Raw genomic sequence first — 14463 nt, forward strand, 5'->3', positions numbered from 1 at the left:
CTCCACCAACGTTGGCATCTCCCAAAGTATATTGTTTTGGGGTCAGAGAACAAGAAAATCACAAAGATACTGGGATAACCTGTTAAAATGTACTTTTCACTTAAAGGAGCATGGCACTTCTATTTATTTTTCGCTACTGACAGATTAAACCTCAAGCTCTGGGTTGAAAAGTTGGTTCAATCTCAGCATTGCTCATCTTAAAAACAATCCTGGGGAAGGGACCCATAATGTTTGTATCTACAGCATGACAATCATCAAGCTGCTAAACAACCTTAAGTTCCATTTCATCTTTTCATTATCTAAATCAATTATTAATGGCCACATTAATGGCCACAAGAAAAGGTACATCCTCGGCAGATATATTCTGCACACTATTACCTTTAATATATATCAACCTCACTGTGACCTGGAGAGGACATATATCCCTAGTGAACATTTTAAATTAGCTACTAGGCTTTCCTTATAACAATAAATCTGATTTTGCCAATTTAACAGATCTTTAATGGCTCATAGGCAATTAGTTAGCCAGTTCCATTCTGTGAGTGCCAATTATGTGCCTAATACTGTGATGTATGGATTCCATAATGCTTTTACAATTCTGGAATCTTTAGGATTGAAAAAAATGTTTTTAACATTTCAGCAATGCATTACCCTAAATATTATTATATACTATGTTATACAAGCCAGTAGCATAAATGCCAATTCCTATAAGAATAAACCCTTTATATTTACATTTTATTTGCTTTTTTAAAAAATTTTATTATGTTATGTTAATCACCATACATTACATCATTAGTTTTTGATGTAGTGTTCCATGATTCATTGTTTGCATATAACACCCAATGCTCCATTCAGTACATACCCTCTTTAATACTCATCACCAGGCTAACCCATCCCCCCACCCCCCTCCCCTCTAGAACCCTCAGTTTGTTTCTCAGAGTCCATAGTCTCTCACAGTTCGTCTCTCCCTCCGATTTCCCCCCCTTTTTCCCTTCCTGCTATCTTTTTTTTTTAAACATATAATGTATTATTTGTCACAGAGGTACAGATCTGTGATTCAACAGTCTTACACAATTCACAGTGCTCACCATAGCACATACCCTCCCCAATGTCTATCACCCAGCCAGCCCATCCCTCCCACCCCCCACCACTCCAGCAACCCTCAGTTTTTACCCTTTTCTTGGGTGCACAGCTTTGGAGAATGTTAATTTTTAAATGTGTTTAATTTAGTGACTACCAATGAAAGATCAAAAGATGAAAAAGATTTTTAGATTATAATTAAGGAATGTATGTCAACCTAAAATATATGACAGCTCGGGTTCCTTGAAATGGTATATCTGTATTTAGTAATTTGACCTTTAGAATCAGAGATTCGACTGATACAGCATGACATTTAGATAACATAACAAGATTTTTTAAAAAAATCTTTATTCAACAAATGTACAGCTTCTCCCACCTAGTTTTCCCAATAACCTATTTGTTATCTGATAGATGATGATATTTTTTTCACACACCTTTTTGTGTGTGGAGGGTTATATAATAAAGTTGAACTCTACACTTGACTTTGCTAAAAGTACTTAATAGTCTTGGAATAAATGTTTGATAAAAGCACAATGAGCATGACCACATATCAATGATTACCTATAGGAAACGTAAATAGTCTTAAGCTGCCCATCATCAAGACTGGCCATTTTTATGGGAAGACTGATGACTAACTTTGTGAGCTTTACTCTCAGGGTGAAAACCAATGGAGTCTGAACATTACCTATGTGAAAAAGGTATCCTTGAATTTAATTTAAAAGTGCATTTGTGACATAGCATAGCTAGGACTGTCTTCTGGAGTGGCTATGTCTAGAGTTCTCTAGAAAGGTTTGCCTTGAGGATCCTAGGAGGTCCTCTCTGCTCCAGTTCCACTCCCTCTCCTCCCCCATTGGCTGGCATGGTAATTCCACCACACTAGAGTCTCCTGCCTTGGGTAAGATTTGTCCTCTGCAGTCATCTTTTATTAAAAGGTAAGTACACCTTGGGAAAGGTAACACATTAAACTGCTACCGAACTCACCCTTATTTGACAATCTTAGAAAATCTTTTTTGATTTTTGGGGGTTTTGTTTGTTTGTTTACTATTACTTGAATGCAGAACATAAAAGGAACAGGAAACTTAATTTAGAATAAAAATGAAGGGGTCATTTTGGATCATGGTATCTGGTAGAAGACACTCACACCTCCCAGAGGACCAGTGGAGGAAGAGGGAATTTGGGGGTTATCTGGAGACAGAATTGGTATCATAAGAAAGAGAAGAGGTTAGTCAGGGAACAAGGAAGAAAGATAGGGTCTCTACTGGCCGTGACTGTAGCACATTAGCCTTCTGTCATCATTACTCTTAATGATGCAATTAGACCATAGAATATTTCTGGCCCCTGGGTAGAATCTACATCAGCTTAATAGGTCCAAGACTTTCACTGAGTCTTCTGTTTATCTACCACGTTCCTAGTTCCCTGGTCATATCTTCCCACCCCCATTTACTTGAATTTTTCCTTTATTTAATGCCATGCTTTTAATTATGGCACAAGAAGGATGTCATTGGCTAGTTGTGTGGTTTGTAGGGTAATGTTGTAACGTCTGATACAATCCTAGGGTATAGAGACCTGCATTCACTTTTCTCCACCTGCTGCCAACAAGAATTCCACTGGGAACATATTAAAAAGGAATTTGTTTCATTCAACATATAATCAATAAAATGCAAGAATAAAATCATGACACTCCTTAATTTACAGTAAAAGCCTTAAACAGTAACACAGGATATTGTTTTCTAAATATGGCACTTTAAACCTGTATTAAATGATCTCTTGCTAAGGTTAAAAGGGTCAAACCCTTGAAATACTTCAAAATCCAAAGGAAATAATGTAGCTCTGTAGAAGTAACAGCCCACTCTTGCTTGTCACATACTCCTGACAAATGAGTCACTCCCAGGGAAGTCACTGGATCTAAAACAGGAGCAAAGAATGCTGTCTCCCATCGACTCCACCTGCATCTACACAGGAACTAGGACATGGGAGCGCACTCTCAAATGGATTGTTAATCAGAGCTCCCCAAACTGCCTAACAAAATGCTCAATTTCCTAGTTTCTTTTCTGACCAGAAAAGGAATATGAAGTTAGATGTCAATCTCAACAATTTGGGGCTCTTAACATTTCTTTTAAAATCACATATAGACATTCTTCATTCCTCTGGCAAGTACAAAATAGCCACCCTCAGGAAAAAGGAAAACACTATTTATGGTAGAAGATAAAATATGATGTGATTTTGTTAAAATCCTCTGCTGGCTTGCTCAAAAGGCTACTGCTTCTTGTTTAAGCTGCCACAGCAAATCTTTGCTAGTAGGGAGAAAAATTTCCATGGCTCAATGATGAGATAATATCAGTAAACAATTTATTAAGGAGCCTGCCATCCATCACTGGAATTTGGAACAATAATGATGCATTGAAAAATAAGTATTCATCCCAGTTTTTTTCCCCTCCTCACAAATTCCTTCAGTTCCAATATCTCTTCAGTAAATGATTAATAGTGTTTTGCTCTTTGTCTTTTTGGAAACAAGCCCAGGAGTGAAAAGGCACCAGCAGCAGCTGCCACAAACCCAATGGTACTTATCGCTTGGTTGGCCTATAAAGAAATGAGAAACAAACAAAAAACACATCTTATTCTAAAGGCGCCTCTGTCCTAAACCCAAACTTTAGCTTGTTTCCTAAACTGAAGACCTTTCAATGTACAAAGGATAAATTTAAAGCTTTATGCAAAATTTAATTGTGTATGCATAAATAAATTTATAATTTTTATAATTATGACAAAGATATAGTTAAATACACAGAAGTATATATCCTCATATTTTTATGGCCCCCAACAATTTATAACTCATTATGGCATAATTCCTAATAATCATGGTAGTACATCTGGGAGGTAGTATTATTCCTGTTTTGCAAAACTTGGTGAGTTAAGTGATTTGCCTGAAGTCATACCAGCAAGATGTTTAGATATAGGTTGAGTCGTGAACCGTGTATTTCCCCTCTAAACAATCCTTACCTCCTAAATACACACTGGTTTGGTTGGGTCTATATCAGGGTGAAAAATTTGTGTGTGTGTGTGTGTGTGTGTGTGTGTTTCCTGACTTGAGAATGTCTACTAGCAAAATAATTCGGAGATGTAATCTAAGCTAAATACCTAGAAGCTCTTATTTGGTAGATAAAATTTCTATTTTGATAAACAAACTTCAAAAGAAGTCAATAGTGATGTTAACTATTGTGTTAAAAATTAATCTCTCATGTAGACAAACTAAAATAAACCACTCTCAAGCTCAACTGTCCATAAAGGAGTTCAGACATTTATAGCTTTAAAGGTATTAATCATCCTCATGATGAGGGATCTAATGAATATTCATGATTTTCATGGCACTCAGCTAATATTGCCTTCCATCTGCATGAGTTTGAGTGCAATTTTATGACCCAAAGGACATCACATTCGGATGCCTCAGAATCATCAGGTATTCTGAAAACAACAGTTGTTCTCCAGGATTTAAGAATGAGGCTTTCAAATAAAGCAAAACATTTCTCCCCAATGACTCTAGGGACCCACCCAAACGCTGGAAATCCTGACCCAGCTCACGTTTGAGCATGCCTTCTGTCTAACCCACAGGCCTCCCCCACATAGCCTGCCACCCCCACAAGACTGCCACACAGTGCTACCTCCCTAACTGCAGCTTCCCTGTTGGAAACAGACCACAGAGGCCTGGCCAAAAAAGAAGCACAATGACGGGAGTATTCATTCCATTACACCATCCCGTGGTCTGTAAGGACAAGGCCTGTCATTGTAGCTCCCTGCTCTGCCACCATCCCCAGGTGCCAGGGAGAATGGCTTTGACAAACAACTGACAACTCCTATTTTAGTTTACAATTCTAACTCTGTTTGGTTATTTTATTCATACTTTTTAATGAGTCACCACCTAAGTTATTTCCCAGGGAAGAGTCAGAATTTGCCACAGCATAGAGCTACCCACTTAGCACATGGGGAGCCAAAGGGACAGGAAGATCTGAGATATAGGACAAAATTCCAAAGAGGGACAAAATCAGTAATCAGACAGGGATCAAGGATTATAAATCAAGCCTAACCCTCATATAATTTCAGGCAGATGCAGAGATCCCAAGAAGGTCTGATATGGGCAAATGCGGCAGGGAATGAACAGATAGGACAGTGCAATGGGTGTCTTCAGAAAGAGGAGTCAAAGGGTAGTCTGGGAAAGTGGCAGGATCCTGGGGGTAGGGTGGCCCCAGCTAAATGCAGACCTAACCAACTGGGTCTCCGTCAGCAACTAGAAATACAAGAGGTGAGAGAAATCCCACAGATCTGAGAGGCCTGGGGAGAGAAATGTGATCCTAAACCAAAATCCCCTGAGAGCACATAGGCCAGATACGATGACAAGGAAGCTACTTCCTACAGTGTAGGCAGTTTCCCAAATCCCAAACATTTATGACAAGTTCTAGTCTAGATGGCAAAATTCTGAGCAATTCAGACATAACTCTTGGAGTTATGTGTAATGGGATTTGACCTGCAAGAATATAACATCCCAGAATGTTCTCAGTGAACTATTACGAACAAGAGCTTTTATTTCACAACTTACTTAGGATTATAAAGTCATCTAAGCTGACTCCTCACACTTTATTCTTTACAGGGTTTTCTGACTGTGGGACATAATAAAGGCCTCATTCTGAGGATCTATACCTGCCCAATGAAACATTAACTGAATCTGGAGTGCTGTGTCCTGACATAGTGTAGCTGGGTCACAGATGACTGCAGGGCTTATTAAAACTCTTCTTCCCCTTTGACTCCAAGGCCACAGTGCTATGCACTGAAGCACAGTCAGGGTGTATCGTAGGTCAGCTTGTCCAGGCCTATTCAAGGTCACTGCCATCTCCCACAAAGATAGGCACATTTTAATATCTCGTTAAGACTGTAACAGTGGAAAATGTCTATTTAATTTTTTTAAAAAAGACAAGCCAGACTAGAAAAAAACATTTCCAACAGATCTGATAAAGACCTGTTATGCAAAATATGCACAAGCTCTTAAAACTCAACAAAAAGAAAATGAACAAGGGATCCAATTTAAAAATGGACAAAAGATCTCAAGAGACACATCATCAAATATGGTATGCAGATGACAAAGAAGCATATGAAAGGATGATTAACTTCATACGTTTAGGGAATTGCAAACTAAGACAATGAGATACTACTATGTACCTAGTAGAATGGTTAAAACCCAAAATGATCACAACACCAAATGGTGAAGAAGATGTGGAAAACCAGGAACTCTCATTCACTGTTGGTGGGAATGCAAAAAGGTACAGCCACTTTGTAAGACACTTTGGTGGTTTCTTACAAAACTAAACATACCCTTACCATACAATCCAGTAATCATGCTCCTTGGTATTTACCCATAGGAGCTGAAAATCCATATCCACACAAAAACCTTCACACAAATGTTTCCAGCAGTTTTATTCATAATTACCAAAACTTGAAATCAACCAAGATGTTTTTTAGTAAGTGAATGTACATCCAGACAATGGAACGTTATTGAGTGATAGAGAAAAATGAGCTACCAAACCATGAAAAGACAGGGAGGAATTTTACATGCATATTGCTTAGTATGCATACTGCTCAATGGTTGCCAGAGGTTTAGAGGGAAGGAAAGATGAATAGACAAGCAGAACACAGAGGAATTTTAGGGCAGGAAAATTATTCTGTATGAAACTGTAATGATGGATATATGTCACTATACATTTGTCAAAATTTATAGAATGTACAACACTAAGAGTGAACCCTAATGTAAACTATTTTAGGAGGGGCAAAATTTTTCCTGTGTCCACCTTAGTTTCTCAGCTGAGGCTTGCTAATAAAAGACAACTTTACAAAAGAAAACCAAGAAGTTTATTAACAGGTTCATCTCATATATATATACATGGGAGAAACTCAGGGAAGAGTAACTCAAAGAGGTGGATTAGAATTCAGGGTTATATAGCATCTTCAAAAAAGAACAATAGATTTGTAGAGTAATGACAGGACAAAAGAAAGCAGTTTTAGGCTTCCCGGGGCAGCAGACCGTGGGAAGGTAAATATATGGGAAACTAATGACAAAGGCTAGTTAGTTAAAGTTGTCATTTAGATTCCTCTGGTGTCCTCTCCAGGCTAGGAAGAATCTTAATGGTAACCACTAGTTGTCCTGGATGATTTACGTTTGTCCTGGATGATTTACGTTTGTCCTTCCTGCTAGAGAAGGGAAGAGGGACACCTTTGAAAATGTTTGTCCCATTTTAGGGTCTGCTTCTCAACTGCCTTCAGCTCAAAATAATCCTTATGCTACATATTTTGGGGTGACATATTCTGGCTTCCTTCACGATGGACTCTGGTGGGTAACGTGTCAGTGTTGGTTAATCTTTTGTAACAAGTATACCGCGCTGATGTGGACTCTTGATGGTGGGGGAGGCTGTGTACATGGCTGATGGGGAAGCTACGAGGGAACTCTCTAAACTTCCAGTTCAATTTTGCTGTGAATTGTATACTTCTCTAAAATGTAAGGTCTATTATTGTTTTTTAAATACAGAAAAGCACAAAGAAGAAAAAGATGGGGCCTCAATCCTTCCACCTTTCTAATCTTTTTAAATGCATTTGCAGTTTTTTAAATTGGGAGAAATACATAGCCATTCCCCCCAAAAAACAGTTCTGTGCTCAAGACCCCAAAGCCCTGAGGAGATCCAAAATGAATCCAATATTAGCCATTATTAGTAATATTACTATTAATTATTGATAGTAATGAAAATAATAATACAAGTGCTATAGTTTCTATCAGAACATCTTATCGAAGAGTACCAACAAAGATGTATAAAATTCTAAAAATATTGTAATTAAAAATAATATTCATCTAAGTCTTACTGGTTCGGGAATGGATAATATGTAATACAGTGTGCTAACAGACTTCAAACATCTCCTATAATCCTCCAAACCCCAGTTTATAGATTAGGAAACTGATAAACAATGTTCCCTAAACCACCCAGCTAACACCTGGGGAAGAGGAGGTTCTAGTTCCAGTCAGCAGAATTCCAAAGTTTAGATGGCTTCTAAAGCCTGTCACTGTCTTCAACAGAACCTGCTAGAGAACAGTTCTAGCTGTTGAGGAACGATTAATTTTTCATGGGTCTTGATTCTGGGTATGAAAGGTGGAAAAGATGAGGGATTGTAAATTAGAGTGAAAGCAAAAAGATGGTTCTAATCCTTTTTTTTAAGTCACATTAAAAAAAATTGCTTGTTGAACACAGTGGACAACTTTACCATTTACAAAGGAGAGGGATGGATTCCATTTCCTAGCTCTACCACTAGTTTTCAATGCGAAGGTGAGCAGGAATTTGTGTGGATATCCTCTGTTCTGGTTCAGAAGCAATTTATTGTTACATGTGAATAGAACATTCATGATGTTAATGTATTTCCTAGTAAAAATGAATTTCCAATTAAATTATTTCCTAATGAAAACAAATGTATCCTTTCATTATGGTCCCTTTCCTATCTTCTCAAGCTTCTGTGAGAAGAATTGTAAACTCACTCCTTAGAATAGACGTTTATATAACGGATTCAACCATTTCAAGATACTGGGAACCTTTATTCATTCTTTTATATCACTGTAATAAATCTTTAGGTTAAAACATCAATGTTGGAATTGGATTTGTGGTATGATAGGTACAAAGAAGGCAAATGAATCAAGCATGTTTTTAGTTAGGAACTTGCCATGCTACAAAATAGTGTGAGAAATGACAACATTGCATGCTATTTTAAAAATAATCGATCCGTTTTTTTAAAAAAATCATCCAAAAGCTCAATGAATCAAAGGATCTGCTTAAAAGCACAAAATTCCTTTGAAACTAGCGTTGCAAGGAGACAGAAATCATTTTCAAACCCACCAAAATATGTCTGTCATTAGTTGGCCTCTCTCAGCTAATGGAAAAGAATCCCAGAGTTACCATCTATGTTTTTGGCAAATGAACTCCCACTTAAAAACGTCAACCTTCTTTTCAGAATGTTCCTTTCAGTGTGTGAAGTTACTGATTTGAGACTGCTGTACGGACGGCAGGGAAATGGGAAAACAAAACAAAACAAAACCCTGAAGGACAGAGGGCATTAAGACTGACAGAAAAGCTATGGTCTTGATTCTGCTTCAAGTCCCTTCCAGTCCCAAATTCATGATGTCCACGTTCTAGCTTTAATTTGGCCATTAACCTGCTACATGACCGTGGACAACTCAATTCCTTCCTTTATCCTTTGGAGTTCTCATATTTTCTTGTCCTTTTCATTTTGTTTGCAGCCTGGGAATCTTATAGTCAGTAGTTATTTTTCCAATGTAAGAAGCATATTTTATATATCTTCTAAAGAAAACTCACCTGCTCTGAAACTCCTTCTCCATAACGAAGCAAAGTCACAAAATGCTCACAGTTGTTGACAAGTATGTCATATTCCACCTCCTGTCCAATAACCGTCTCTGACCGTTGCATGACTTCTTCCACAGGGAGAGGGGAGTAGGTCCCATCATATTTATTGTTTATTCTGTATGTGTCATTTCCCACAACATCCCTCAGCAGCTGCATCTTCACCAGGGCCTTCCGGCTGAATACAGACTTGGCGCTTGTAAATGATGCAGAAATGCTATCCTCTAGAAGGAGAATTCTGGTTAGCAAGATCGAGTGACACAACCCAGTGAACCCCAATGCCATGAAATTGCAATGCCTCACCCTTGGAAGTGATGGAGTCACTGAAGCCACTGAAGGAAGCTCTGTTCCTAACTTATCACCAAACCAGAGGCCACTTAATCTTGCCAGACTGAACAACTCATTCTGTAGTTTATCAATAACACTTAATACAATATGACTGAGAATATAAGGAAACCCTTTGAAAATTTGTATCTGTCCATAGAGCCGACTGGGTAAGAAAACTAACCACCCTTGAGGAATAAGATCTCTATCAGTTGGCATTATTGTTAGTGATCTTGGTGTATATTCCTAGCATAGTACACTTAAGATCACTGTCCACCTTTTTCTATAAGACATGCGCTTTTTCAGCATCTGAACCCTTCCAAACAAATATCTCTGGACCTCGACAGTTGTACATTATGATTAGTAAGCTCATCCCAGTGTCAAATCTGTGCTCCTTACCCCTTCCTCTGCTTTTTACACCTGTCCTTTCAACTTGGCTTCAACTTGGCTCCAAATTTACATGGTACCTCAGTCCTCTAAAGGGTCAGCTAGGGTCAACTGGGGCCCTGCTTTTGTCTTGACAGTTCCTTTTGGCCAAGAAAGTAAGTCCTGAAACTGAACCTAAGCTAGTAGCTGCTGTCCACTAGATGTGGCCCCAGGCTATGTCCTACCCACCCACCTGTTATACGCCCCGCCTCCTGCCACTCCTTTTTAGCTACCTTAATTGCCAAGCATTTGCCTAGACTGCCAGGGACCATTGTCTTCTGGCTGCCACTGTCAGTATCTGAGCCTGGACAGATGATTGTTCAGTGTTCAGCTCTAACATCAGGCCCTGGTCCCTCTCCATCTGCTCGAGACCGCTATGCTTGGCTATTTGTTCAAGTAAATCATGAGAGGGGGAGTCTCCATATAACTGGTGTTTAGACACTCTTCCTTTTTCTACTCATTCTTTCCTACCTTCCAAGCTCCTTTTCATTCAAGCAGCATTTCCAGTTAATATCTTACACATTGAAAGTTCTCAAAGCATGTATCTCCTAGTTAGAATTACTAAAATTTTAAAAAACTAGTCTGATGCAATCAATTTACAGATGAGGATGTTGAAGCTTGGAGAGGTAAACTGGGTTGCAAAATATGATGTGAGTAGTTAACAACAGAACCAGGAATTGGATTTCAGTCTACAGGATCAAAGCTCCATGCTAGAACCACATTAATATGGAGCTTAATGCATGAAAATAAGAACAGAAGAGTCTCTTTATTATTTTTTAGATGTTAAAACTGCAGAAAGAATGTAGCATTGCTTGATGTTAATCACTAGACTCTGCAGAAACTAATGGCTCTTTATCATAAATGTCACTTTATTGCCATTTCTATTTCCATTACTCTAGAACACGAGGCAAATATCTCAAAATGTTGCAAAAACCACTTCATTAAAAATTCTCAGATGTTTCCAAAATAGTAAGACTAGGATTATTAACACTTCTTTTTAAGGGTAACTTGAAGAAAAAAGTGTTCCAGTCCATTTAATTGCATACATTTTTTCTTAAAAAATATTAATTTGTGCTTATTCCTAAACATTTAGGAAGTACAGAAAAAACTACATAAATATGTAGATATAAATCACCCATTATCTACCCACCCAGAATTAACTGTTATTATTTTGATGTACTTCTATTATGTCTGTTATTAACACATGTATACAGATGCGTGTGTATGTGTGCATTCACGTGTATATATTATTTCTTTGCAAACTAGGTATCATATTATATACTGCACTTTTAATCTGGAATTTTCAAATAAATATCATGCAAGATTATCTCTCATGCAATTAAATGTGGCCAGAAATAAGGTTTTTTAATGGCCATTATAGTAGCTGTTGGCCTATCCAGCAGCCCATCCCACAACTGTCTGTTTCTTTCTGGAAAAGATTTTGTGTGGGTCAGTTATAGTATCTCATTCTCCTGGGCACAGGGATGATCCAGTGATGGGCATGGGATCCACACTAGACCAATTAGGATTGTTCTCCATGCTATTTCCTACTGGAACAGGCAGGGATTAGCTCTCTCCTATTGTGTCACAGGAGTGTAAGAATGAGAGCCGGAGGATATTCATGGTTATTGGTTCAGCTTCCTAGAGAGACATTGTCTGAGAGAATTAAGACAACATATAAAAAGAAAATGCAGATGTGAGGCTTGATAATCATGGTCAAACACCCACATCCAGGCATCCCTGAGGCCAGTACCATCTTTATCCTTTTTTGTAGTTTCCCTCAGTGAAGCAATGAATTTGCCTGTTTGCTTAAACTAATTTGTGTTTGTTTTCTGTTACTTGCAACTAAAGAATTCTGTCAAACACAGAATATTCTAATCTGTGGCAAAGTCATAATTTGCTTAACTAGTCCCCTATTGAACATTAATCCACTGTTGATTTCTTTTTTGTACCTATTAATCCCCCTCACATATTGCACCCATCCCCCTATCCCTCCCCTCTGGCAACTACTCATTCCTTCTCTGTATTTATGAGTCTGTTTCTGGCTTGTTGGTTTGCTTATTTTTGTGAGTTGCTTTTTTTTTTTTTTGTAGATTCCACAGGTAATAAGTGAAATCACCTGGTATTTGTCTCTCTCTGACTTATTTCACTTAGCACAATACCCTCTAGGTCCATCCATGTTGTTGCAAAAGGCAAGAACTCATTCTTTTTTATGGCTGAGTAATATTCCAGTGTGTGTGTGTGTGTGTGTGTGTGTGTGTGTACCACATCCTCTTTATCCATTCATCTGTCGATGGACACCTAGGTTGCTTCCATGTGTTGGCCATTGTAAATAATGCTGCAGTAAACAGAGGGGTACATATAGCCTTTCAAATTAGTGTTTTCGTTTTCTTTAGGTAAATATCTAGTAGTAGAATTACTGGATCATAGGAATTTCTATTTTTAATTTTTTGAGGAACCTCCACATTATTTTCCAAATGGCTGCACCGGTTTGCATTCCCACCAACAGTGCAGGAGGGTTCCCTTTTTCTCCTCATCCTCACCAAATTTGTCATTTTGTTATTGTCTATTTTTTAAACTGTTATAAATGAGATAGAAGTAAACACTCCTATAAAGAATGTTATTCTACATCTCTATAAATATTTCTGAAGAATAAACTCATAGAAGTACAATTACAGGGTCAGAGCACATGAACTCTTTTAAGACTTTTAATACATATTGTTAAACTGTTTTCAGGAATGATGTTAGTGAATTTCATTTCTTTCAACAGTATCCTTGTTTTGATTTCATTATAGCCTTATCCACACTGACTGCTATCATTCTTAAATATTTCCTAATGTGATAGTCATAAAATCTGTTATTTTATTATACAATTCCCAGATTACTACCTTTAAAGATAGGTATTGGTTTCTGCTTTTCTTCTCCTACAAACTGTTCATAGTTCTTTACCCATTTGTTTGTTGGGATTTGGGTGTTTATGTATCCCCAGCATCTAGAATAGCATTTGGCATATACTGGGTAATCTATAAGTAAATGTTGAACAAATTGAAATAATTTGTGTGATATATAAAGACAATGACTTGGATTATTTATGTCTTAATTGTGTTTTTATTTTCCAATCCAGAGGTTTTAAATCTTAATGTTAATTGGTCTTTGTGATTTATCCAATGCCACTTTGGTCTTAGTATGTCCTTCCCTAAATCTTTTTCAGATAGATTTATCTACTTTCTATATTTTGTTTCTATTTTGTTTTATTGCATGATTTCATTCATGATTCCTTCTTTTTTTTAAGATACACCAATCAAATTTTTTAAATTAACATGTTATGTATTATTTGTTTCAGGGGTACAGGTGTGCGATTCATCAGTCTTACACAATTCACATCGCTCACTATAGCACATACCCTCCCCAATGTCCATCACCCAGCCACCCGAACTCTCCCACCCACCCTCCACTCCAGCAACCCTCAGTTTGTTTCCTGAGATTAAGAGTTTCTTATGGTTTGTCTCCCTCTCTGGTTTCATCCTGTTTCATTTCAAGAAAACTCAAAAGCTCTCAGGAGTTGCTGGAAACAAACCTTACCTAGAGGTGCTATGTTGATAACATAACCATCACCCAAGTACAGTGCCCAGTGCTGGTAGCCCGAACGAAATACCTCAATCAAGTCCCCTGGCTGGGGGTTACCAGGATAGCTCAAACTAAAGCAATCATTAAACGCCATCTGCAATGACAGACACAAAGAATATCTAGCTGACATGACTTGCCAAAAGAAAATCCATTTAAGACAACAATAGAAGTATAAGAATACAGAATTTATTGGGATTGCATTCCTTATTAAAGACTTTAAACTTACACCACTGTCCTTTTCTTTGAATGATTCCAACACTGAATTATGCGCGCACAAGTGAAAAAGACGTGAGAAAGAATTTTATCTGTTAATTGCTTAATTTTCTACAGCAATGCTTCTCATCCTGATCAACCCCAGGGCTCCTTTATAATACTAAGCATTTTATAGTTCTCTCTTTAGATGCAGAAATTCATAGATAATATAATTTACCTATATACAAAATTCCAGAAGTATTAATAGGCTGCCCTATTTGGAATAGAAAGGGGAAATACATTTATAATAATATCCATTTTATGTAAACACTAAGTCTGTGACTGTACCAAAAGCTAAAATAAAGCGTCCATATGCTTG

At 37.6% G+C, this 14463-nt stretch overlaps 1 protein-coding gene across 1 annotated transcript; it reads right to left on the minus strand.

Annotated features, from left to right (window-relative positions):
• Positions 1-3558: 3558 nt before the first annotated feature.
• Positions 3559-13998, minus strand: PLAAT1 (phospholipase A and acyltransferase 1). The gene is made up of 3 exons (XM_028101115.2): positions 13848-13998; positions 9471-9739; positions 3559-3660 (listed from the first exon to the last, which is right to left on the minus strand). The coding sequence occupies exons 1-3, from the start codon at positions 13984-13986 to the stop codon at positions 3559-3561; spliced, it is 510 nt and encodes a 169-aa protein (XP_027956916.2). The 5' UTR covers positions 13987-13998.
• Between the last annotated feature and the right edge of the window lie 465 nt (positions 13999-14463).

Source organism: Eumetopias jubatus, unplaced genomic scaffold (assembly GCF_037043125.1).
Source record: "Eumetopias jubatus isolate StellerSeaLion01/CBP00866 unplaced genomic scaffold, mEumJub1_p1.0 scaffold_1, whole genome shotgun sequence".
Classification (NCBI taxonomy): Eukaryota; Metazoa; Chordata; class Mammalia; order Carnivora; family Otariidae; genus Eumetopias; species Eumetopias jubatus.

Coding starts and splice junctions, on each gene's coding strand:
- PLAAT1 (XM_028101115.2), bottom strand. CDS start 13,986: ATGGCGTTTAATGATTGCTTTAGTTTGAGCTATCCTGGTAACCCCCAG. Junction 9,740..13,847: donor TATCAACATAGCACCTCTAG/GTAAGGTTTGTT, acceptor TTCTCCTTCTAG/AGGATAGCATTTCTGCATCA. Junction 3,661..9,470: donor GAGAAGGAGTTTCAGAGCAG/GTGAGTTTTCTT, acceptor ATTTCTTTATAG/GCCAACCAAGCGATAAGTAC.